The sequence below is a fragment of the Pinus tabuliformis genome, chromosome 2_2, assembly GCF_031772625.1.
Source record: "Pinus tabuliformis cultivar Carrire ecotype Pingquan chromosome 2_2, CPIR1, whole genome shotgun sequence".
Lineage (NCBI taxonomy): Eukaryota > Viridiplantae > Streptophyta > Pinopsida > Pinales > Pinaceae > Pinus > Pinus tabuliformis.
This window is the reverse complement of record NC_142300.1, coordinates 578,237,435-578,265,074: the sequence shown is the minus strand read 5'-3', so window position 1 is coordinate 578,265,074 and position 27,640 is coordinate 578,237,435. Positions and strand designations below refer to the sequence as shown.

The 27,640-nt window shown below is 38.9% G+C and overlaps 1 protein-coding gene across 1 annotated transcript in view; it reads right to left on the bottom strand.

Moving 5' to 3' along the window:
* Window positions 1–3,861: 3,861 nt before the first annotated feature.
* GLY2 (Metallo-hydrolase/oxidoreductase superfamily protein) overlaps window positions 3,862–27,640 on the bottom strand; it is a 161,707-nt gene continuing 137,928 nt past the window's right edge. The window contains exons 6-7 of the mRNA XM_089404966.1: window positions 4,491–4,667; window positions 3,862–4,271 (exon numbers count right to left, since the gene is read on the bottom strand). Of these exons, the coding sequence (XP_089261092.1) occupies window positions 4,197–4,271; window positions 4,491–4,667 (252 nt within the window). The 3' untranslated portion in view covers window positions 3,862–4,196. The remainder of the gene's footprint in view (window positions 4,272–4,490; window positions 4,668–27,640) is intronic.

Here is a 27,640-nt window from a genome sequence, read left to right as displayed (position 1 = left end):
GGAGAAATCTAGCTCAACAACCTCCACTTGCTGCTTCTCGGTCACATATTGGTGCCAAGCTTGGTACTGTGTGATGGTGTCCCCAAACTGCTTAACGATGTCTTGTTGGAAGCGAACTCTAGCCTCCATGGCATCTAGGTACACTGTCTTGGAACCTGTGTCCAACTCGTTCTGAAGCATGAGAAACATTGTTCTAAATTTGACAAGACCACCGATGAAATTCTACATGTTTTGTGCGTTCAACTCTAAGTCTTCCCTGGTGGCATTCTATCTCAGCTGCTCCAAGTACTCTTCAACCTCCTGTCAGACTTGGTTCTTGGGTTTAGCTTTGGTGAGGGAACCGACTGATGGGATTTGGTGTGTTCTCACCAAGGCATCAAAATTACTGTAGAACTGTACATATGAGGCTTGAATGCTGCCAATGAATGAGGTGAGTTGCTTGTTATTCTAAATCAACATTCGAACCTTCGCTTTCTCCAGCTCTGCATGTGGATTCATTTTCTTAACTATGTCAAGCGGGGCCCCTTTGTATCGCATTGTCCACTCTTGCACACAGACAATGGAAACTTGTATGTTTTTGAGAGTTTTAACAAACTCTTTGCTCTACTATTGTAGGACATGTAAATGAACAACTGCTTTATGTACGATGACAAACTCGTCATAAAGATTCCACATGGTTTCTTCAAGTGTTAATACTTTAGCAAGTATCACTGCTCTCAACTCCCCCAATGCGGAAACTGCATTCTACGCTGCTGCTCAGAGTTGTTATGTATCTTGCTTGGCAGCGTGCAAGTTTTTTGCCAGTTGCTCATTCTCGGCCATCAAATACTGAAAATTTGATCTCGTTGCTCTGGCATAGGCCAAGATGGCTTCGACAATGGAATTTGGATGCTTCTTGGTGTCCGACACTATCACCCTTTCTCTAATGAATGCAGGTGATGCATCATCATCCGAAAAGTGCTTTCTTCATGCTTGTACAATCTCTTTTGAAACTCATAAAATGATAGATTATACACATCCATGATCGGATCATCATCAAGGAGAAAAACATCTCGGTCCTCGCTCAGGGTTGTCTCTCCCGCTGGAGGTGGTGGAGAATGAGGGATGACCTATGGTGCTCTCGACATCAGGGCAATATCTTTATGCTGCAGCTCTCGTTCCAACTCCATGTCTATCACTTCAATTAGTTTCTCACTCTGCTGAGCAAGCTCCCAATCCTGCATCTATTTGCCTTTCTCCTCAGTTGTTGGTTGTTCATGTTCTTCAACCTGTATTGGCGCTATTTTCTCTATCATCGCGCCTTGCCTTTGTACTTCTTCCTACTTTTGCTTCTCTTCTCGTTCTCTCCTTCTCAAGTCTTGTTCTTCCTTCAACTTCTTCTCTGGCTCCTGCAACTTCAGTTTCACTTTGCAACCTCTGCTTTTCTCTCTTCCTCCACTCTACTCTTTGTATCCACTGCTTCCTCTTTGCTTCTGCTTCCAAAGATGCTTTCACGATAAGAAAATATGCTTTCTTTTTGCAGCTTTGTTCTCCCTATGGGCTGTCAGTAATCTTCCTCTTTCCCTTGTCTTTCATGGGATCACTGCTTTATGTTGTTGCTTCCGGCGCTGCTATTGTCTGTGGAGCAGCTTGTGAAATCCTTGCTAAACTCACTGACTCATTGATTATGTAGGTATTGTACTAGTACCTCCAAGGATCCTCCTCTAGGCAATGAAATGCCTCGCCGATCCATGGAAAGTAAACTCTCGTACAATGGTCCTTGCAAATACTGCAGGGGGATCATACAGATTAAATTCCTTAGTGCTGAATTCAAATTTCAGTATCTCCTTAGCCTCAACATCTGCAACTTTCAAGTTCTTTATCTCATATAATCCAATCTACAAAGGAAGAATGGGCCATGGTTCTTTCTTCTTCCTGTGTAGCGCCGCTAACAACCTTGTAGTGAGATGGTATGATACTTCTTGCATGATTAGTTTGTTAGGCCATATAAATATTCACATGTTTTTCAAAAGGATTTTGACTTATGACTTTGGGCTTATGGTGATAATGCAAGTGAAAAAATGTATGTACTCCTGCTGATATGAAGAGTAACAAGACTCGTTCTGCTATGGATCATCTCTATTACAGACATAGATCAGAAAAAGGCTGAAACTTATATGCTCCCATACAATCCATACCATATGTTTTAGGACTCTATAGTTTTGTAGGCCAAGGAATTGCATTGACCACCTCTCGTATTAGGGATGAGACCAATTAAAAATGTGCAAATGGAGCAGTATACAATGGAAGAGATAACTGCAAAAGGAAGTGTAGCATAAATGACCCAGTTCACAAAGAGCTACAATCAGCGAGGATTTAAGGGCTAGTATCTACCATTTGACTAAAATTTCCAATTATTTTCCAGAAAAGGTATCGACCCAAAATTAATACCATCCAAACTTACAAGGATACAATTAATTTACTGGAAAATAGTCATTTTTTCAATAAAATAGTTTAAATCCTTCGGAATTTACAAAAAAATTGCAAAATTTTCAGTCATCATTTTTAGGATTATAAAGATTTGCCAAGGTTCCTCAAAATTTTCAAACAAAAAAAAAAAATTATAATTGCTAACATATAAAGTAAATTATTTAAGTCAAATATTTAAAAAAAATTATTGAAGAGATTCCTCATCAAAATATCCAAAGCAAAAATCAACTAGCGCACATTGCAACACTTCGAAAAAAATACAAAGTAACATATTTTGAGCTCAACGTGTATCCTTGTTTCTTTACAAGTTTACACTCAAGGAAGCATCAATCTAAAAAACTCTGGAATTTATACAAATGTAAAGCACTGGTCCTTTCATTTACATTCAAAAGGGCACACATTTTCATGGATTTGTGAAAAATTATGTGCTCTCAGATATTTACCCGTCTTGTTACAGATGTTTTTGTGTCTCTATATTGCCAGTTATATTACATAGTCAGGATGGTAAAAATTTCTGTATTTTTGACAGAATGATGCTGTGCTATCCAGTCTGTGACTCATAGAAAGGAAAATTATGCATCAAGCATCTTTAAACAGATTTATTCAACTTACAATTTGAGTTTTTCTGCACCGAATATACTGTACTTTGGTTCCATTGATGCAAAATGAATTACTGTGCACATGAAGTCATTTGGGAATTCCAACAGATGAACAGGTCTTTGAGTTGCTTATGTTGCACTACAGCACATGGGATCAGTTGAACTCTCATTGCACAATACATTAGCAAAAGTACCTCAAACTATCTGTGTTATCAACTAGGTCAGACAGAATAATATATTATGTGGTCATGGAAACTCCGAAAGTGTCATAACATGTTTGAAAGTTACTTTGGGGAAGGCAGACACTTTCAAAATTTGGATTGGCAATTATACTGACAATCCAATGAAATTACTGAAAATAGAACATATCCTATAACGGAAACCCATGTGCATGTCTTATTGGCAGTAGAACATATCCTATAAAGGAAGCCCGTTTCCAACATGGTTTTATATCTGACATGACTTATGCCAGTGTTGGTGATAATTGATAAAGCACTTCCGTTGAATGACATGCTGTCATTTAAGATAATTGCTCAGGCATTTCTTGGAAAATTGAACTCTTACCTCTCTGTTGTGGACAATTAAGCCATCTGCGTGTTGTCTAAGACAATGATCTACTTTGTCATATTTGATAATAGTCAGGCAACTAGGTTAGGGGATGTCAGTAACATGTGAAAATTTTGTATTTTATCCTATCGGACAGAAAACTAATGAGATTCATTTCTATGTTCTTTCATTATACAAGAAATGAGCACTTGAAATTTCCAGTGGCAAACTAGCAAGCATATCTCAGTTTCACCAAAATATATCTTGTTTGTATCAAGGGGGTATTTCAGGTACACTGAACTATAAGAGTTCCACATAGCAAACGGAATAAGCTCCTAAAATATCCACAGACATTACATATTAGGTCCCACAGCTTATTAATGTTAAATTAGGAAATCTTCCTGAGGCTAGGCTACGGATAAGTAGAGTAAGAAATCACTGTTTTACAATACTTACACTGTCATATGTCAGCTGATGTCTAAGACGAATTTGTTTCGTATCTCTTGACATTTTCTTGTGGTTCGTCTATTGTCTACATCAAAGGAATATATTTACAAAAATGATAAATCACTATTTTAAGTCTTAACCTCTCCAGTTATCCTTCATTTGCCTTATTTCTCCCAGGACATGAACAGGAGAGTTATGGCCTACAAGATCCTGCAGATCAAACCATTTCAATTTGTTAGGAAAATAGGTGTCCAGCTTTTGCTTTCCTGGACTAAAAAGTCTCCGGCAGCTACAGAATCTTCCAAATAATTCCTCAGAAATTCAATTTTCCTATATACTGAATGTAAAGGACCAATTAAATGAACTGCAGAAAATCTCATGCTTCCCAGAATTGCATGCGAATAATTATTTGTTTTGCTTACAAACTACCTTTAGCTCTAGACGATCCACCCGCATGAAAGGATTACTCTCCAGCTCATCTTGAATGGTCGATGGCACAGTGGGCTTGTTCTCCTTCCGCTGTTGCTCAGCCCAGTTAAGTTTTTGCTTGATCCTTTCATTTTCTGGTTCAACAGTCATTGCGAACCGAAGATTCTTCACTGTATACTGCAAATATATGCATATGAAGAAGATACATTAAATTACACGTAGATAATAAATATTTCCTTTTATGATATAAGAAAGAATTTTGATATGTCCACTTTAATTATATAAGTATGTGCCATGCATTCAAGTTTGCAAGAAGATGCAAATAAAGCTTCCACTTGGGTAAATGGTAACTGCATATTCTGGAACATAGTTAACTTAAGGTTGGTAGGTCAGTAGCAGTTTTAACTGACGAACTAAGGGCTACCAGAACAGCTAATTTCACAATGCTTGTTTTGAAGCACCAGAATCAGGCAAGCCGGATCAGATAAAAAAACAATAACACAATACAGCCTGAATTTCATTGGTACACTCAGTGAAAACTGAATCTGGAAACTGAGTCTCCATGCAGATTTCAAATGCTGATATTGACATTTGCTAAAACCAATAAGTTCGTGAGCATATCTTCTACTTGATAGAGAAAAGTTATGAAACCATTTGAAAAACATTTATCTGGAGTAAATATGGATAAGTTGGAGCCATTTCTCTTGAACACTAAGCCCTAAGCTAGCCTTTAATACTAGCTACTTTCTGGTTATCGGAGATGGTATTGTCGCAACCTCTGTGGAAAACACGTACAGAAAATAATAAATATACTATGTCCCAATAGTACAATAAGAGATAACACTATATAATATAAGCTTAAGGTTACCAAAGATACTTCAATCCAAGCATACATGGGCTTCTCTCCAGAAGAGATTCTGTCTATGTTTTTATAGAAAGCATGGATACTATAGGACTCATATTTTGAGATCTTGAACCAACTACAATGAGCCAACTTGGATATTACTCCATGCCAAACTTAACATGTGGCTTCTTTGCAAATAAGACTACTAATCACAATTATGCTACTGTAAGTACATTACCTTTTAAACTGGCATTAACTTACAGTTAGCTGTAAAATTGATTAATAATATTCCATGTCACCTCTCTGTGGACCATAGTTTTAAAACTCCGACTCCGACTCCGACTCGGCCAAGGGTCGACTCCGACTCGGTATCGACTCGGCCGGCTCGATTTCAATGACTCGGTCGTTGTAAAAAAAACATTAAATATTTATTTTTTATAAAAACACATAATTTTAAAGAATATAGATAGAAGACAACATATGATCAAAGTAGGCTCATGAATATATCCATTATATCAAAATGGCACCCAGTGCATTGTCCAATACATACACGATGATGATATAGAGATCAAAACAAAAACACATAACCAAGGAGGCTATAAATGGCCTCTACAACAAAAGTCTGTGACCAGTACTACTGGCTAGTGGCTACTGCTAGAGTTGCCAACATCATCTGGCTCAGTGTTACTTGGGAGCAGGAGCGAAAGTGGGGAGCGAGAGCGAAAACGGGAGCGGGAGCGACATTTTCAGAAGCTCCTGGTTTGGGAGCGAATCCCAGAGGAGTTCGACAACCAATGTCACTAACATCAAGGTACATAGAGGGATTGGTGCTCTTGATTAAATACGAGTTCCATACCCTAATACATGACAAAATTCAATGGAAACATTGCAATCCTCCAATCCTGAAATCCTGAAAAACTGATAAGTTTGCTGGATTTTGAATGAAATCTAAAATTCTACTTTCTCCATATGAAATCCAATGAGGCTGAAACCACTCTCAAACATCCTGAGTCATTTCATGGTAATGTTAAAAATTTAAGTAAAAGGATGAAAATGAAGATTAAGGAGAATGTCACTTTTACTTTAAGAATTTAACATTACCATGAAATTTGAATAGCATATCAATAGTACAGAGCATTTGAGTGTGTTAAATAGGGTTTGGGAGGGGGAAATGGACCCCAAATAACATTTAACTAATTCATAAAACACATTGGAGTCCAAACCAATCAGCAAACACCTTAAAAAATCATTAAAAAATTGTTAAATCGTTGTTTTACTGGGGTTAAGGGCTGCTGTTTGTGACTCGGCCGAGTCAGTATGGAAACGGCCGAGTTGGCCGAGTCAGCCATGACTCGGCTGAGTCATTTAGTGACTCGGCCGAGTCATGGCTGACTCGGCCAAACGAACCGTTTCTTCTACCGAGTCACTTCTGAGGGCAACGAAACGGATCAACTCGGCCGTTTCGGTTTCGAAACGGCCGAATTTTAAAACTATGCTGTGGACGACCATCTCCCCCTACGCTGCTTCCTGTTGGAGCGAGGCATTGTGCAGTTTCTCCTCAAAGAATATTTGAACTTCAAGCTGTTTCTGACCCTCGCTTGCAATGGATCAAAGAAGAGGATGTAGACTCTAAATTCTACTTCGACTATTTAAAGCGCAAATTGTTGGGACGATGGGTAATTGATGAAGATATCTCCAAGATCAAAGAATTGTTTCGATCACATTTTCAATTCATTTGTTCACCTTATCCACTTTTTGATACTGTCTTCGAAGCTAGGCAAGCTTGCAACCAAGTGATATCTAAGAGGGTGTAATAAATATAAATATTTATAGTATAAATAATAATAATAATTATTATTAATTTATGAAGGGACTCCTTAATGATAGGACACATCTCTGGGTGAAAAATCACCCCTGCTTAAGTATTTATATGGGCCCTCATTTGTAATAATTCATACTATTATTTTTTCATATATTTTATTCAATATAAATATATATATACCCTAAATAGATTTATTTATATTTCAAATATTTTAGGATATTTAATTGTGTTGATGTTTGTAGCTCGGGTAGGTACTTTGCACATATCTGAGTGTCTAAGCATGGAGAAGTCACCCAAAGTCTCCTTGGGATACTTGCTCAAGCATAAGCAAGTTGCTAATGTAACTTAGCCTAAGTCTAACGTAAGCACATAATTAATTATGTTGGCTAATTGATCTAAAGAAACTTAGGAAAAGTAAAGTAATTTATTTTAGTGACTGTTTTAACCTCAACTATTGATATGAAGTGAGGCAAAATCTAATCTTGGTTGTCAATCACTTTGGAGATTAGGGTTAGAGATTTAGCTCATTCCGAAGTTATAAAAGCAAGGCTAAGAGGAGGTGAAAGACACACTATATAGCAACACTAGCCATTGAGAGAGGGATTTTCTCAAGTGAGGAGTGTGATACTCAAGTTGATCAAATCTACGGCCTGATTTATTGGATCAGATCTAGGGTATGTTGTAATTGTAATTTCTCAATTGGCCATTATCCCAATACAGGAGCCCAGGGAGATTTTAAGTTATTAATGAAGAACTGTTGATTGGGCAAAATATGTTTGTGTCACTTGTAATTGAGATTGGTGTAATTTTGCTTCTGCCAATTGTGTTGAGAACTTATCATGCATTTATTTATTAGATATGCAATCTACTAGCTTAATAAATTGTCCAGTGCTAGGCTAAAGGAAAATTTAACATGGTATTAGAACTTTGAAACTTTGAAATCTGATTTCTAAATCACGTAGGAAGCCAAGATCATATAGGGATCACTAGAACCAGGATCAACTGTGATTGTACAAAGCGTAATTTTTTTATCTTTTTTAAGTGGGCTGAGAACCAGAGTCAGACATACAACGACCAACAAAAAAAACATTGTATAGTGGTATGGTGTAATTGCGCGTTGAGAAAATGGAGGCCAGAGAAATATTTTTTCTGCTAAAGATTAAAATTTGAAAAAGTAGAAAAAGAAAAAAGAAAAGAAAGGGGGGGTTTGGCAGTTGAGTGGGTCGTCAGCAAAAGTGGCCGATAAGCTAACCGCACACAAGGGATGTCGACAGCCGACTAGTAGGCAAATAGAGGAGCAACGAGGACAATCACGGAGGCCAACGGGCCATGCACAGGGAATATGAGGCAATTGCAAAGAAAGAACTAAGCCAACAACAAAGTTTCCAAGCCCAATGTGGTTGATCCAGTCGTAAGCACTCCACCACCACTAAGACTAGAGACTAATAGTAAGCAGCGACAGGAGGCAAGCACACACACAAAGATTTGGTTGTGGCAGAGGGCACATGAAAGGTTGCTGACTAGAACCAAAAGGCAGTTGCAACAATAGTGTGGATTAGGAAGAGTGAGAGGCGGTGGGGTACAGGCAGCCAGGAAAGGGTTGACTGTAGCATTGTTTGGAGAACTCGAGCGACAACTAGTAGAAGAACCATTGGTTAACAGACCCAACCCCCACGTAGGTGCATAGGCCTGGTCACAGTAGAGTCTTGTCACATATGGGGATAAGTCAGCCACCGTCAGGCACAGTGACGTCAAAAGCGTGGACTATTGGGACATTTGCAAGGATGGTTGTAGTGGGTGTCACCAAGATAAACTGACAAGGCATAGGTGAGAAGAAGACTGTGGCAAAGATGGGCACAGAATCATCAAGGCCAATGCACAATGATAGCATGAGGGGCCATCAAGCCAAGGGCAACCGTCGATAGGACATGTACAAGGTCATCATATCAGTGTTGCCAGGGCAAAGAAAGCGGCAAGTTTTGTCGAAGGAATTAGGTGTCCAAGTTAGGATGTAGATGTGGTCGTTGTCAATGGCATCGGGCCACGAGGATACCCAATTGGCAGTGAATCACAAAACCGCAACAATAGATAACAACGAAGGCCATAAGGAGTGTACAAGGTGCAACCAGCAAGATTGGGGGAGGTTTTCTGGCGCTGTCGTCGGGGCGAGTTTGTCTTGTTGCCGGGGTTAACGACATTATCATTATCATATTCCATCTTTCCATTTATCTCGCCAATGCCACATTTTCTGGCGTCATTGTCGAGGACCAATTTATTGGACCTTGGCTTTACATAATCTCCATAATCTTGCAATCTTTCATCCTTCATCCCTTATTTCATCAAATGCCACAACATTTTTGGCACCTTTCTCTCATCATTTTTCATCTTCTCATCACCTTATCATTTTTCCTCTCACTAATCCTCTCCTCTTGTTCATTTTCACATTTAGCACTTAGACATTTAGGTTGGTTTCTTGTTTGGGTGGCGACTCCACTTATTCATCCATTCACAAGAACGTACTCTAGGAGGAATCCTGGTAACCTGGTTAACCCCACTACCGATCCTAAAAAACATACTAAGAGCTCGGTTAGACAAGTTACATTCTAGAGATCGTTTAAATTTACTCAGACATGAAGCTCTCCTTGACCTCCATCTACTTTTCATCAATCCACCAAATCAAGATATCATGGGTGACTTCTATGAGCCTTGCAACTTTGCAAACATCTAGGGGTATCCACATGATTTGCTGAATGAGTCAACTATGAACAGATTGCCAATCTTTGACGGAAATAATGTTATCAACGCTGAAGAGCATATAAAGAAGTTCATTGTGTTCATCCAAAGATATGCTCATTCTACGGACTATAATCATGAAGATGTCAGGATAAAATTATTTGTCTTATCATTGGAAGGTAATGCACTTGATTGGTTTCACGACAAGGCCGATAATTCCTTTGACTCTCTGGGAACCCTCCTCAACGCATTCAGAGACAAATATGGGGATAGGAGGGAAGGAAAATATTTGGTAAAGGAATTCAATACCATTAAGAAGAAAGAAAATGAAACAGTGGTAGAATTTAACCAGAGGTTCAACAAACTGTTAAGGGATATGACTCAGGATTATAAGCCTCCTGACAAGACAGTCTTAGAAACATACCTTGAGGCTTATCATGTAGAAGTGCAGTATGAAATAAGACAGGCTCACCCTGTCACTTTAGTTGATGCCCAAAACACAGTTGAAGAGTTAGAGAAGGATAAAAGGGCTTCAGGAAAGTCAAAAATCCCTGGTTATGAAAGAGGTCCTGTTAAAGTTAAAGAAGAGTCAGAAACAATAAAGGAATTAACCCGATTGGTTAAAGAAATGGAAATTAAACATGCCAAGCAAATAAGTGACATGCATAATCAACTAATACAAATGGAAAGGAATACCAGGATGCAAATGCAGAGTATGCCCCCCAGAACAATAATAATAACAGGGGTAACAACAACAATCAGTGGCTAAAAAGGAATTCCTCAAACGATCAAAAGCCTCCTACACCACTTGAGTTTGCCTGAATCTATCCCTTTCTGCAGACCTTGTGACAGTTTTCATGAAGAGAGTACATGTGCCTTTGCTAGAAGAATCTTAGAAGAAAGTGGGTATCAACAAAGTAATAATGCAAGTCAAAGTGAATCAAGTGAAATTCAATACGCTAATATGATTTCTTCAGCCTTTGCAATAAACACATTCGATGAAGAAAAAGACCCCATTACTAAGACATATGGTGATACACCGACTCAGGAACAAGTTCTAGAACTTGCAAAGAGTAAGGGCTATTCATGTCAAAGGAAGGGTAAAAGTCAGAATAAACAAGTTCCCACTGAAGGATACAAATTTGGTTTAAACATGGATTGGGCCGCATGGATAAATAATATTAAAATGCCTGCCCCTGTACTTGAGCTTTTAAAGATTCCATCTCAAAGGGCATCTTTCCTCAAGGCTTTGGGTATGCTTCAACAAAAAGATGGTGAAAATAATCATCAAGACGAAGAAATTAAGTTAAAGGATATCAACTATTATATGACTAATGAAAATCATGAGCCATTCTTTCTTACTTTGAACATAAATGATAGATTACTTCACAATTGCATGTTAGATTCTGGTGCATCTAAGAATGTTATGAATTGTGTTTGTGCATTATGGTTGATCATAGATATATATTTGGAGGGAGAGACTCTTGGGCTTCATCTCCCAGTGTCTCTTCATATTCCAACTCTCCTTATTTTCTATTTACATTATTTTACACATATTCAGCGAATCCCAAGGATTAGGTGTCAACATTCCCCCCTTAATTTGAAGGGATGTTGGTGAGTCCAAGCATCATTCTGAATCTTTCGAACTTTTCTCTTCCAAGCGCTTTGGTGAAGATGTTTGCAATCTACTCAGCTGTGGAACAATGGTGTAGATGGATCGTCTTGGCCTCAACATGATGTTGAATCAAATGGTATTTTGTATTGATGTGCTTCGTTCGATCATGGAACTTTGGGTTCTTGGCCAAATTTATTGCAAAAGTGTTGTCAATCATGAGTGGAGTTGAATGCACTTGTTTCACCTGCAAATCTTCCAGAATTTTCCTGAGCCACACAATTTCCTTTGTTTCTTCTGTTGCTGCCACATATTCTGCCTCTGTTGTGGAATCTATTGGAAATGATTGTTTGTGTGACCCCATGAGACAGCTCTTGATCCAAGACTCATAGCATAACCTGAAGTAGATACCCCAGTTTCTTTATCTCCATCGAAGTTTGAATCAGAGTATCCAATCAAGCTGAAGTCGCCCACCTGTGTATACTTAAGTCCAAAGTCTTGAGTTCCCTTCAAGTACTTTAGAACTCTTTTCGCAGCAGACCAATGTCCCTCACAAGGCTTTTGCATAAACCTAGAGAGGATTCCAACAGAAAGGAAATGTCTATTCTGGTAGTAGTCATGTAGTGGAGACTTCCTACAAGCTGTCTATACTTTGTTGCATCCTCAAATTCTTTTCCTTCAGTGGATGTGAACTTTAAGTTCTGTTCCATTGGAGTAGTCAAAGGATTGCACTCAGCCATGCCAAACTTGTTCAACAGATCTCCAATGTACTTCTTCTGAGAGAGGAATATAAACTTCGGATGTTGAGTTACTTCAATACCAAGATAATAGTGAACATACCCCAAGTCTGTCATTTAAAAACCTTTCCTCAATTCCTTCTTTATGGATGCAATATAGCTCTCACTTTTCCCTGTCATCATAAGATTATCCACATACACCACAAGATATACAATTGTTTTGCCAACTTTATTGACAAACAAAGTTGCATCATCAAGATCATAATGTTTGAAGTTCAGTTTCAGAAGATGCTCCGTTAACTTCTCGTACAAGGCTCATGGTGCTTGCTTGAGGCAATACAAGGATTTTACAAGCTTGCATACTTTATGTTCTTGACCCTTCAGAACAAATCCTTCTGACTGGGACATAAAAATATTATCTTTTAGATCTCCATTCAAGAAAGCAGTTTTTACATCCCTTTGATGGAATTTCCAACCGTTCTGAGTTGCCAAGGCAAAGAGTGTCCGGATGGTAGCCCATTTTTCTATGGGGGCAAAAGTCTCCTCATAGTCAACCCCTTCCTTCTGTGCAAAACCTTTTGCCACGAGGTTGGGTTTGTGCTTGTCAAGTGAGCCATCAACTTTATACTTGTTCTTGTAGACCCACTTGCAGCCTATTGGTTTGGTTCCCAATGGAGGATCAACCAGCTTCCAAGTGCCATTCTTTATCAAGGCATCATATTCTTTTTGCATTGCTTCTTTCCATTCAGCATGAGAAGAGGCTTCAAGTTGATTCAAAATCTGTAGACAAATTCAGTTCACAATCATAAGAAACATCCATATCAATAGGTGAATCAGAATCGTTTACATCACCTCCATTTTGCCTAGTTGAATTTCTTATTCCTGTCTTTCCAACCTCATTAGAATGAACACTTTCAAGTGTCTTTGTCAGCCGTTTTGGAGGACCTCTTTGAGATGGCACACGCTGCTCAATTAACTGAGTTGGGGCTAAATCAAGATTCAGTCTCCCAATTCTGTCAATCACATCATTCAAAGTGTCATCAGTGGTTGGAGCTTCATGTGGGGAGTGAGTGCTTCAGAAGAATATTCCACATATTGATCCAGTATAGGAATCCCCCCTTCAAGATGTGGAATCTCATTATCAAATTCTTGAAAAGACTTGCCATGTTCGAACCTATCCAAGTAATCAAGCTACCGCTCAACAACATTGTCAGCCTTGGAAGGTTCAAGAAATATCACATCTCTAGATACTACAAACTTCTTATTAACTTCATCATAAAGACGGTATGCTTTGGAAGTATTTGAATACCCCAAGAAGATACACTTACGACTCTTCACACCAAGTTTGTTTCTTTGTTCCTTAGGTATCAAGGCATAACAAGTGAAACCAAAGACCTTGAGATGCTTTATCGAAAGAATGTGGCCATAACACATTTCATAAGGAGTCTTGTTTTTAATAGCATTAGATGGACACCTATTCTTTATATACACAACACATAGAACTGCATCAGCCCAAAACATCAATTTTACATTCTTGAAAAACATCATGGAACGTACCATATTTAAGATTGTCCTGTTCATTCTTTCGACTACTTCGTTCTGTCGGGGATTATAAGGCACAGTTCTTTGATGTTTGATCCCATGCTAGCGAAGATAGTTTTCAAATTCATTTGAAGTGTATTCTTTTCCATTATCAGTGTGAATAGAGCCAATATGAGATTGTGCATCATTTTCAATCCATGCATGAAAGTTCTTGAATGTTTGAAAATCATCAGATTTGTTCTTCAATAAATAAACCCAACACATTCTGGTGTAGTCATCAATAAATTTCATCATATATTTATTTCCATTTACAGAAGGAACGGGCATTGGGCCACATAAGTTTGAATGAATAAGTTCAAGTTTTCTATGTGCTCTGGAATGTGAATCATGAAAAGATTGTTTGTTGTGCTTTCCTAAGATACAAGCATCACATTGCTTAAGTTTCCTAGGAATTGTAGGCAAACCAGTAACACCACTTTTCTTCAACATATGAAGGTTGTCATAATTCAAGTGTCCAAATCTAGCATGCCATAAAAGACTTGATGGAAATGTACCTTCATCATAATGAGAACTGTATGAGAAGTTTTATGCACGAGCAGAGGTACCTTGCAGTGCCAGAAGTCTTTCTTCTTCTATCCCCGTCATGAAAAGTGAGCAATTTGATGCTTTTTTGACCTCAACCTTGCCATCAAACATATGAATGGAATGTCCTCACTAGCGGATGTGGACCAAAGGCAGCAAGTTTCTCCTCAACTCCGAGAGACATAAAACATCATGCAAAAGAAAGTCTAGAAGACCAGGCAGTTTGAGCCTGATTGTGCCAAGCCCTGATGGCTTGAGTTTTGACTTATCTGCAAAGTACACTGCTCCATCAACATTGTTAGTAAATTCTTCAAAAAAAAAAATTCTAAAAGTCGTGGCAAATTGCTCTTGACCCAAGCAACCAATCATTTTTCCAAGAAGCAAGTGAAGCATTAAACAAGTCTTTAGTTACTCCAATATTACAATGTGCCACAACATAGTGAGCGGATTGGTGCTTTACCTTTCCCTTTGTCATTGGTTTTACCTTTGGCTTCATTTCTTTCCTGCTCAATTCTATCCCAACGCAACTTACATGTGGATGCATCATGTCCATCTCTATTGCAACGTATGCAATGAAGATCACACTTTTCTCCTTGGAACTATCTACCCCCTTTTTAGAAAATGTAACTATGTTCAATCTTCATTAATGTACTTGTCAAAAGAATAAAGAAAATAATTTTATTATTGTAACAATGACATATTAAAGCATGGGTTTCATGCTTGGGTCATCATTATATTAGTCAAAGTCCCAATTGTGAACTCCTAGGATTAATATTGAGTTTATAGAGTCATTGTACATTCAAAGAGACCCTTCTTGGGATTTTGAATCATGTAAAAAGGTTTAGTATCGAGTCAAATATGAATTATGTACCCTCCACATCAAGTCGGCCTAAGAGAGATCAAGTCGGCCTAAGGACCCTAATTCGACCCGCAAGAAGCCTATATATACAAGGAGGTCAAAGTCATTTGGAGCATTATCTCTCAAGCTAGTTCGATATCTCAAGAAGAGTTGGAGAAGTGCGAAGTTTGTTGCTAGGAGGACGAAAGAAGTGTGATTTTGGGGAAGTCTATAGAGAGGAAGAAAATCGAACTTTTGGTGCCTCTCTCTCTCTGTTTCATGCTCTGGATAGGGAGATCAAAGTCTCCTAAGATTTCGTTATTGCCGTAAGTTGTTGCCTAGTCGAAGTTGTTGGAAGGGGTCGAAGATCTGGGAGGTTGACTTGGTGTGGACAGAAAATCTGGTCCTAGTCTAGGGTGAAGAGTCTCAAAGAATACTATTGAAAGGAAGAATTATCTTGAGTGGGTTTTCCTCTCGTGGGGGGTTTTGCCCTGGCATAGTGCCTATATCTTTTGTCTCTTGTTTTCTGATCTTCATACACACATAATATGGTAATTGCTTGATGAAAGATAAGAGAATAAAGAAGTAAAAGAAGCCAACACACTCACAAGTAATTATCAAGAAAGGAGAATCAAACCCTAATATAATTACTTTGATTTTCCAACAAGGTAACAAAGGTAAGGTCAAGAAGAGTCGAAGATCACTTTGTTGGCATGGATTCTCCCTCTATGGTGAACTACATAAGAATGGGTTGCAACACTGTTGGACGCTAGTGGCTGAATCAAGAAGGTCATCTACTACTTGTTCAACAAGGTCAAGAGTCAAAGATTCTTGGTTGCCCTTATAGGTTCTCTCACTAATGACAATGCATGGATCATTGATAGTGGAGCATCGAGACACATGACAGGTGAAAGTAAGCAACTTCATACACTATCAAAGGAGCCATCCTCTCATGCAGTGGAATTGGGTGACAACAAAAGCTATGCTGTTAGAGGCCTAGGATCAACATCATTGAAGCTGGATAATGGATCGAAGCTGCATCTCAACAACATTCTCTATGTTCCAAGTTTGAAAAAGAATTTGCTTTCTATTTCTTGTTTAGAAGATAAAGGGGAAAGAATTGCTTTTGTTGATGGAAAAGTATTGGTTTGGGGAAAAGACTCTAGCATTGATAAAGCTAGGGTTATTGGAGTTCGTGAAGGAAGTCTTTATCGGGTCATTACACCACCTCCTCAAGCTTTGGTTCATATGGAAATAAGTCCCATTGAGCTATGGCATAGGAGGTATGGTCATCTACATTACAAGGTCATCCCTACTCTTAGTCAACTGGTTCATGGTATTCCTAATATGAAGTTAGATCATGAAGGTGTGTGCAAGGGATGCTCTTTGGGGAAACATACTAGAAAGCCATTTCATAATAGTGAAACTAGGTCTAAAGAGATATTAGACCTCATCCATTCCGATGTGTGTGGACCCATGTCTGACAAATCACTTGGAGGTCATATTTACTATGTAACATCCATTGATGACCATTCTAGGAAGACATGGCTCTACCTCCTCAAATCTAAAGATGAAGTTTTTGATAAGTTCAAGGAGATTAGGGCTGAAATGGAAAACCTAACCGAAAGAAAGATAAAATCTTTGAGGTCTGACAATGGTAGGGAATACACTTCTAAAGAGTTGATTGCATATTGTAAGGAAGTAGGTATTAAGAGGGAGGTCATTGTTCCCTACTATCCTGAACAAAATGGATTGGCCGAAAGGAAGAATAGGTCAATTGAACAGGGCATTTGAACTATGCTCCTTGATCAAGATTTACCGAAGTTCTTATGGGGAGAAGCAGCAATGGCTATCATATACATTCAAAATAGAAGTCCTCATAAGAGTCTTGATAATACTACACCCGAAGAAGTATTCACAGGGAAGAAGCTAAGTGTGGATCACCTCCGAATCTTTGGAAGTCCAACATATATCCATGTTCCAAAAGACAAGTGAAAGAAGTTGGACTCTACAAGTATCAAGGGAATATTTGTTGGTTATAGTCTTTCCTCAAAAGCATATAGAATCTACATTAAGGAAGGAAGGCACATTTAAGTAAGCAAGGATGTCATATTCAATGAAAATCAAGCATAAAAGAAATCAAAGGTTATTCCTATTGATTATGATGACGAAAAAGTTCCCATATTTGAAGAAGAAGAAGTTCATCATGAAAACTCTATTACAAATATCGAAGAAGAAGGACCAAGTGAGACTATTCAAACGGTGGTTGTCCCAACCACAAGGAAGAGGCCAAATTGGTTGAAAGCTACATCAGAAGATGTTGAAGGACATGAAGCTGCGAAAGGTTCCTTCAGGAAAAGTAAGAAACCAAAGCAATATTCTTGCTTTGCTACATATATGACAAAGTTAATTGAAGCCGAACCATCTACATTCAAGAAGAATATCAATCCATCATGAAGAATGGCGTTCGGGAGATCATTCCTAGACCTAGTGACAAATTGGTTGTCACGTCAAAGTGGATCTATAGATCAAACATGTTGTTGATGGAAGTATAGACAATTACAAAGAAAGATTCGTTGCAAGGGGTTTCACTCAAAAGGAAGGCACTAATTATGAAGAAACCTTTGCACCTATAGAGAGGTACACTACCATTAGATCGTTGGTTTCATTGGCTGCTACAATGGGGTGGAATATCCATTAAATGGATGTGAGCACCACATTTCTGAATGGGACCATTGATGAGGAAGCGTACATCGAACAACCCGAGGGATTTGAAGTGAATAGCAGGGACTCTCATGTTTGCAGACTTAAGAAGGCCCTATATGGCTTGAAATAAGCACCTAGGGCATGGCATGCAAGGATGGATGCATATCTACTTAGAATTGGGTTTGTGAAGAGTACCGTTGATCCAATTCTCTACATCAAGGTCGTGAATAATGAGCCCATCATTATTCTACTGTATGTGGATGATCTATTCATCACAGGTGTAGAGCGAAGAATTCAAGTATGTAAGAAGATGTCGGTAGCTGAATTTGAAATGAAGGATCTAGGACTAATGCACAACCTAGGTCTAGAAGTAAGGCAAAGACCTGGGGAGATATATTTGGGGTAAGGAAAGTACATCATCAAGCTATTGCAGAAATTTGGGATGATGGATTCCAAGCCAATGACTACTCCTATGATCACCAACTCAAGAAATTGAGAAGCTCTGACTCTAGTCTCGTGGATCTTACCTCATATTGATAGTTGGTGGGTTCCCTGATGTATCTGGTAAATACAAGGCCAGATATATGTTTTGCAGTGAACATTCTTAGTCAGTTTTAGTTGGAGCCTTGTCATGATCACTGGATAGCTGCCAAACATATATTAAGGTATCTTTGTGGAACTATACATCACTGAGTAAAGTATGATAGTAAGGAAGTCAAGCTAATTGGCTTCACAGACTCTAATTGGGGTGGCAGTGAGACCGATAGAAGGAGCACTATTGGAGGATGCTTTAGTCTAGGAGCTGCTATGATTTCATGGATGAGTAGGAAGCAAGATCCCATTGCATTGAGTAGTGCCAAGGAAAAATATGTCGCTGCATGTGAAGTAGGAAAAGAGGTTGTTTGGTTAAGGAAACTTCTAACAGATTTGTTCGAGAAGTCTCTAAGTCCTACAGTGATTAATTGTGACAATCAAAGTTGTATCAAGATGTCTGGAGATCCGAGGGTGAGACATATCAATAATAAGTTCCACTTTATTAGGAACTTGGTGTAGGATGGGATCGTGAAGTTGGAGTATGTCTCGACAGATGAACATGTCGCAGACATACAAAGGCTCTTCCTAATAAGAAGTTTGAATATCTAAGGAACCTGCTTGGTTTGGTAGATATTGTTGATTGTATTGATGATAAGAAAGTGGAAGAGATTTGTTGAGGCTTTGCGAATGAAGCATTGCTTGGGGAGACATCTCGCTGACTCTTCATGTTGATGTCTGGATCCCGAAGTTGGAAAGGTGGTTTTGGTTATTGAGCTTTGTTTTGGATACATACCTGAGGTTACCTAAAGACGCTGAAAGTTTGAGTCCAGCGTATTCCCACTTGGATATATTGCCCTGGTCAGGAATCTAATCCATGGCATTGTCGTGCCTAAACTGTTGAGTGACTAATTGGATAGATTGCCCTGGTCAGGAATCTAGTCCATGGCATTGCGGTGCCTAAACTGTTGAGTGACTGATTGGATAGATTGCCCTGGTCAGGAATCTAGTCCATGACATTGTGGTGCCTAAAAGTTCTTCATGGTTCATATAGTTTGAGATCTTCCATTGTATTTGTAAATTATGAATACCTCCCTAGTTAAGAGGGAGTGTTAGAAAATGTAACTATGTTCGGTCTTCATTAATGTACTTGAGTCATTATGTAATGTACTTGTCAAAAGAATAAAGAAAATAATTTTTATTATTGTAACAACGACTTATTAAAGCATGGGTTTCATGCTTGGGTCATCATTATATTAGTCAAAGTCCCCATTGTGGACTCCTAGGATTAATATTGAGTTTATAGAGTCATTGTACATTCAAAGAGACCCTTTTTGGGCTTTTGAATCATGTAAAAATGTCTAGTATTGAGTCAAATATGAATTATGTACCCTCCACATCAAGTCGGCCTAAGAGAGATCATGTCAGCCTAAGGACCCTAATTCGACCCACAAGAAGCCTATATATACGAGGTCGAAGTCATTTGGAGCATTATCTCTCAAGATAGTTCAATATCTCAAGAAGAGCTAGAGAAGGGTGAAGTTTGTTGCTGAGAGGACGAAAGAAGTGTGAGTTTGGGGCAGTCTATAGAGGAAGAAAATCGAACTTTTGGTGCTTATCTCTCTCTGTTTCGTGGTCTGGATTGGGAGATCGAAGTCTCCTAAGATTTCGCTGTTGCCGGAAGTTGTTGCCTAGTCGAAGTTGCTAGAAGGGGTCGAAGATCTGGGAGGTTGACTTGGTGTGTAGGGAAAGTCTAGTCTTAGTCTTTGGTGAAAAGTCTCAAATAATACTATTGAAGGAAGAATTATCTTGACTAGGTTTTCCCCTCGAGGGGTTTTTTTCCTTGGCATAGTGCCTATATCTTATGTCTCTTGTTTTGTGATCTTCACACACACATAATATGGTAATTTCTTGATGAATGATAAGAGAATAAAGAAGTAAAAGAAGCCAACACACTCACAAGCTAAGTCACATGACATGAGGACACGAGACACGAAGGACACGTAAATACAAGTATTCGACACGAGACACATCAACCCTGGAAACAGGACATGTAAATATAAGTATTCGACACGAGACACATCGACCCTGGAAACAGGACATATAAATACAAGTATTTGACACGAGACACATCGACCCCAGAAACTGATTGGTGGTATACGGAGTCGACAATGTATGGGAGGAGGCATGTAATATACCACCCATATTCACCCAACCCCAAGGATTAGGTGTCAACAAGGTTGACTATTCTGAGCTTGGGAACTTTCCATCTGAATTAGCCTAGCTTGCATGACATTCATTTCTCTGGCATATTCAATATTCATGTCTTTAATTAACTAAGTTAACACCTTGATGGGATCATGGTCTACTTCTTTAACTTCTTTTGCTTTAGCTTTGGTTGGGCCTCTTTCAAAACCAGGAATCTCAAATTTCCCAAATGCTTTTTTATCCTTTTCCAACTCTTCAGCTAAGGTTTGAGCAGACTTTAAGTCAATCGGCTTAGAATGCCTCAACTCATACGAAGTATCAACATTAAATGCATCTAGATAGTATTCCAATAATGACTTATCAGTGGACTTATAATCTTGATGCATGTCCTTGACAATACCATTAAACTTCTTATTAAATTCATCAACCGTCTCATTTTCCTTTTTCTTTATATTGCTGATGGTTCTAAACAAATATCTTCCTTCCCTTTTATCCCCATACTTGTCTTTGAAAGCATTGATAATCGCTTGCAAAGACTCAAAGGAGCTATCAGGCTTACCAAAGAACCAATCCATTGCATCCTCTTCCAGAGAAAGAACAAAAAGCTTCATTTTCATATCTTCATGATTATTTTTGCACCTCGGCTAGCATGCTTCATCAAGAAGGTTGTGAATGCTTTGAGATGGGCTTCAACATTGATTGCATTATTCCCCTGGAAAGTAGGCATCTTATCCAAATTGGATTCTGGGAGATCATGAGGCTGAACTTGGATGTTATTGAAGTTGGAAGGAGCGAATAGGTCCATGATGTCTTGCCCAACAAGGTCAAGGAAAAGCAGATGGATATCAGGGAGGGCTTCCTATCTGAGGACAAATAGGTGCTTATTAGAATGTAATATTTTTAACCAAGATCTAAGAGCCTTTTCAGGATCCGGAGCGAGGTTAATCAAGCTACCAAGATTTCTTCTAGTATATGCTCTTGTGAATGGATGAATTAGTGGAGTCGCCACCCAAACAAGAAACTAACACAAATGTCTAGGTGCTAAAAAGTGTTGTCATAGTGACAATGAAAAGATGTCATGAAACCAAGGATGAAAAGATTACTCCCCAACAATGACACTCGAAAATGTCGTGACGATGTCAGATTAAGGAAAAGGTGAAGGTGAAATGTCGCAAAGCCAAGGACCAAAAGATTGCTCCCAATAGAGCCAGATTTTGACCATGTATATGTCAATAGGCCTGCTAGTCTGAAAATTGTTAATTTTTGGTAGCATCGGATGTTCTCTAAGCCTCAAAATTTGTAGGGAGGCTAGGACACATGTATTCTAGAATACCAAAAACCAGTTTTGGGAAATTCACCCTAAGACAATTTTATTATAATAATTAATTATTTTTAATGGATGCCTAAGTATAAACTTAGGAAATTAAAATAATTAAAGGATATTAATAAAATTGGGTGTGAACCTTCTAGAATAAGACGGAGTCAATATGATCTGAGCCATTGATTAGAATTTAATTTGGGTCGTTGATTACTCAACGAAAAGATTATAAGGACTTCGATGGGAATTTGGAAAACACATCGAGCGGGATCAAGAGATCGATTTCTCAAGAGAGCAGCAGCCGGAGAGATCATCGAGGAGATTCTTGCAGTGAGGGGCAAGGATAGTTTTTTGGAGGAAGTTTTTCTGATCCGAAGAGTGCAAGGCAGAGAGGGCAGAGAGTAGTCTGGAGAGGCAACGCAGAGCTACGTTGTGGCAGTGCAGAGCTTCAAAGGGAGTCCGTATTTCTATTGGGGAACAGTCGGGATCTACTGTCGGAGCTGGGGTGTGAGACCAGGAGGCCGTAGGGCCTAAGTTTCCAGCTAGCAGGAGATCAAGAGGAGGTGCAGCGCAGTCCCAATAGCAGTGATACAGTAATTGCGTAGGTGTGACGCAGTGCTATGCAGAGACAAGGTGCAGTGCAGTCCCAACAACAGTGACGCGGGCACTGCGTAGGTGTGACGCAGTGCTGCGCAGAGACAACGCACAAGCGCATCTCCAGTGCAGATCAATGTTGGATTTTCCAGTGACGGGGTGAGATCATCTCACTATCTTTTTGTCCAGTTAGATCTCTGTATAGGATTGCAAGTTTGGGCATCCAAAGAATTGTATTCAGAAACAACTGCATAATAATACAAGCCCTCAGTTGTTGCACCAATTTTCCCGCATTGGGTTTTTCTGGAGACATTTGTCCAAAAACAACAGTGTCACTTATGCGTGTGTTATTTCTTCTTGCTCAGTTCTTGTTTCCGCATATAATTTAATTAGTGAAGGCTGCAGTCGTATTTACTTCGATATTTACAGTGTAACACAGTAAATGACTTGCATGAATTAACAAGTAGGAGAAGTAATATCAGTTTGCTGCAGTAGGGGATTTGGGTCTCCAAATTTTTACAAAAATTTCATCTATCAAAGCGTAAGTGATCAATCGGGAAGCTCAAAGGCGAAGGAGAGAATTTCGTTGTTCAGAGGGAGCAGTACGTTGAAATTCTCAGAGGTTGTGCATTGATCAAACAAGCAGGCTGAATCGTTGGGGCAAGGGTTCGATTTTCAGTTGTCGGGTTGTAGAAAAGTCAACTTGCCCAAAAGGGTGATTCCAGTAGTTAGAGGGAGCAGCAGTGACTCAGATTTTTCGCTGAGCAAATTCCTTAGTTGGATGTAGAGGGTTTTGCAGCAATTGCAGTAGAAAAATCAGTGTCGGGTGGAAAGAGAAAAGAACACAGAGGGAAATTTTCTCTCAAGGAACTTCGAGTCTCAGAAGTTCAAATTTCCAGTTGCAAATTGGCAGTAGCAGCTAGCAGATCTGCACATTTTAGGAAGGAGTGAGGATAGCAAAGCAACAACCGAGTAGAGGGAAAGAGGGAGTTTTCGACAGATTTAGAGATGGCCACAGCAGGGCTTTAGATATCAAGATAGGTTGGAGGGAGCCTCCAACTATGTCATTTGGAAGGCTAGGATGTCCTTCTTTCTAGATGAATATGGCCTGAAAGCCTATATAGATATGTGGTTGCAGTTCCCCAGGACACGGATCAGCTCAAGGAGTAAAGAAAGGAAATGGCAAAGGCGAAGCGAATGATCTTCGATCTAGTCCGAGATCATATAGTCTCACATATGGCAGATAAAGGAACTGCCAAGGACATGTGGGTAGCTCTCTCCACACTATATCGGAGTTCTTCCGAGCAGTGGAAGATGTTTCTATAAGAGAAGCTGAGAACCATCCGGATGCAGAAGAGTGAAGGCATAGATCCCTTCCTCACGAGATTTAGGAGGTCTGAGATCAACAGTCATTCGTTGGGGAGGTGCCCCAATTTGTGTGATTGGCACTGTTGTCGCCCAGATTGTATAGGCACTGCGACAACGACTCAAGTTGGGGGTTGTCACTCTGATCCCCGACTCTCCGTTCTAGTTGTCTCCCAACAACAGGCTATGGAGGGTAGTCCCTAAGGAAATGTGAAAATGAAGGACAAGTTGGCAACCAACAAGTCCGGAAGACACGATTGAGTGGCCTAGTTCCTTGGTTAATTCAAGCAAGATTTAAGGATTAGATTAAATTCAAATTTGAGACCAGTGCCTTCTGGAGTCAATTTCTTGCTTATTATTAATTAGAGATCAAGTAACCAGATGGACAACTACTGCTTAGATGCTTCACTAACCTATATGCTATGCAAATTCTAAGAACTAGGTGTAAAGAATCTTGGCTACTTTTAGTTATATGCCTATTCTAAGTAAGACCTTCCACTTAACTTTTTTGGAAGAAGTCTTTAAAGTAGGTTGTGGGATGGAAGCCAACAGGAAGCAAGCAAAGACTTGATTAATGATACCTCCCCCTGTGTTTCAACCACCCGATACCTCTGACGCTACACAGACTGTGACTCTGACAACTACAAGGTCATCATGTTAACCACTAGAAAGGTGTTGAATCCCTCAAGCTAATTTGAGAAAGAGTGGCCCTAGAAGTCTATCAACCAAGCTTATGCTTGGAGGTAAATTATTAGTGCAACTAGACTTAGAATGCTTATTCAAGGTGGATGAGTGATTCTTGGTTTAAGATTTGTTTAGTGTTTAAATACTTAAGTTATGATTACCTTCTTATGACAAGAGTACTTAATGATGAATTATGAAGCAATCTTACAACCAAGAATGTGCCAATTTATTTAGTGCCAATTTTAAACAGTAAATAAATCCACAAGATGCTTAGCCAATGATAGCAAATTTAGAACACGAATCCAATTTTGACAATGATAATTACTTGAGACAATTTTAGATATGCCAATGACTAATGTTAAGAGATGCTTACTTAGAATGAGAACCAATAAAACTCAAGATGGTAGCCAATAAAATTATCCAAGCTTCTTAAGGTTACGAAGCAATCTCTTAACGATGCTCAACACAATGATGCCAATCACAATTACTCAAGATATTCCAATGATGACTCTACAACACGATTATCAATGATCTTATGCCAATGTTACTTAATGCTAACCAAGAAAGATAACTAGATCAAGATGCCCAAAGAAATTTGAATTATTCAACACCAAGTGATTTGAGATTAGAGTGCTTTAGTGAGCGTTATTATTAGATATGAACTTATGAATCAAATCACAACAACAAATGTGTTAGTGCACTTGAAACAATTAGAAACGAATTTGCTATAAAACCTGAAACTAGAACAATTATGATCTATAGAGCATGAGTAAAGAGAGATCTTATGTTACTTATATCCCAATCACGTTTAAATGAGCAATCATTAAAATTTTATGACAGCAACAAGTAAATCACTCTATATCCAACAAATGACAAGCATGTAAGAACCCAAGATGATCAACGTAACATTAAGTGACTTGCCAAGTGAAAACACAAGTTAGCCAACCTTCTTATGATGAATTATTCAGCACTATATCAGATATGAAATCACTTATTATAACAGTAACAAAAGTGTGCAAATAGTGAGCTATTAGTGCAATAACTTGTGCCAAAATATGCCCAAAAGTTACTAAATGATAAACAAGTTTGCCAATGTGAGATTATGAGTTTTTTAGCGCTCTTAAGATGTATTATTCAAATTATATCAGATCTGATGTAGAAATATTAGTCACCAAAATTTGAAGATTTATGCCAAAAAGATTACTATCCAAGATGCCTAAATGTTCTGACAATATGCTAGATATAACATCAATCGATTTTATGCCTCTTAGATGTGTTCTTCAGAAAAATATCTGATCTGATTTTACTGATTATGCAGAGATATTCAGTCAACAAACAAGTAGATCTATGCCCAACAATCAATGCCCAACTTACCAAAACACTAGTAAATTTTTACCATGGATTTCTTAGTGTGGTTAGGCCATTTATAGGTGAATTTAAGAGCATTTGAACATGAATGTTACCACTATTATGAATGATTCAAAGAGCTGTAGAAAACAGTGAGGGAAAATGAGGGTTTAGAGACCAAACCCTTGGCCCAAGGCCTTGAAGATTGCTTGCCCAAGTTGCCAAAATTTTTCCAATGGACTTGGCCCCCTGAAAACACCAAACCTGAGCCAACTTCTTCCTGCAAAACCCACCAATATTCAGTGCAAAAAAGTTAAGAAATAGATTGAGGGAAAAATGGGGCCAAAAGAGGCTAACGATAAGCCTAATAGGGCTAGCGTTGGGTTGGGCAAGGCCTAGAAGGTCCAACGGCTAAGGCAAGAGGCTAAAGGGGCAGATGCAGGGGCTAAGGGAGGTAGCAGAGCGCTGGATGAAATAGGTCAAGAGGGAAATGGGGCTAGAAAAGCCCACAAGGGCCTAGATCTAGCTCAAGGGACTAGATCTTGCCCTCAAGGGCCTAGATCTAGATCTTGCCCTCAAGGGCCTAGATCTAGCTCTAATCCAATTTTTTTCCTTTGATCTTGTTGCACTCATATTTGTCAAAATTCCAAGGAAGCGGAAGTACAAATTTTTTCAACAAGATCAGATCATCTATCAGCGGTCTTATGTGTCATTATAAGCCCATTCTGCAAGTTATGTAATGTAAATGATCCTAGTAAGACCTTGAGTGCATGTAACAACCTAGGTAAGTCTACTATTTCGGTGAAAAGTTTCATCCTAGGAGATTTTTCGTCTCACTGAATCATGTGTGGTTCTAAACACAGATGGTCGGCAAAGTTTTTCCCTCTAGCCTCACCCCAAAGCTAGGGTGGAATTCTTTGTCACAGACTTAGGTGATGTAGGAATTTACAGGGTAAGTTCCTCAGATAGAACACCAAAGGATACCACTCACAAACAGATCACAAATCAATACACTAGTATTCTTGACGTGGTTAAAACCGTCAAAGAGAGAAACAGTCCATGGCCTGAGCCAATGCGGCCACTTCAGGCAATTTATGAATAAAAGAAAGAAAATTTACATAGGTTTCTCTCACAAACGGTCACCCTACAAATGACCCTCCATGCTCTTTAAATAGAGATCATGGACCAATCAAGCATTAAGCCATGGATCAAATGTCGGTAATGCCGAGGAGAGAATGAACTGCCGAATCACTTCATGTCTAGAACATATCATAACCGTCGAATTGTAAGTTATGAAAGTACATAGTAAAGAAACACACTTTACCTAACTCTACATTAGATCAAGTTATACTTAACTATTTCCTATGTGTCAGAATATCCTAACATCCCCCCTTAAGAACAACTTGGGATAGGATTGAAGGATGTACAAATATGACACAATAGGAGAAGGAAGGAGGCATTAGAGCCTATCCCCCCTTAGTGACAACTTCTTGAACTCCAAACATAAATCGAAATTTAGTAAACTTCGCCGCTGTGACAGCCTTTGTAAAGATGTCTGCAGCTTGATCATCTGTTGAACAATATTGCACTTCAAGAACATGGTCATGAATGAGCTTTCTGATGAAGTGCATGTGTAGTTAAATGTGTTTGCTGCATTGATGTTGGACTGGATTTTTGCATAGTTGAA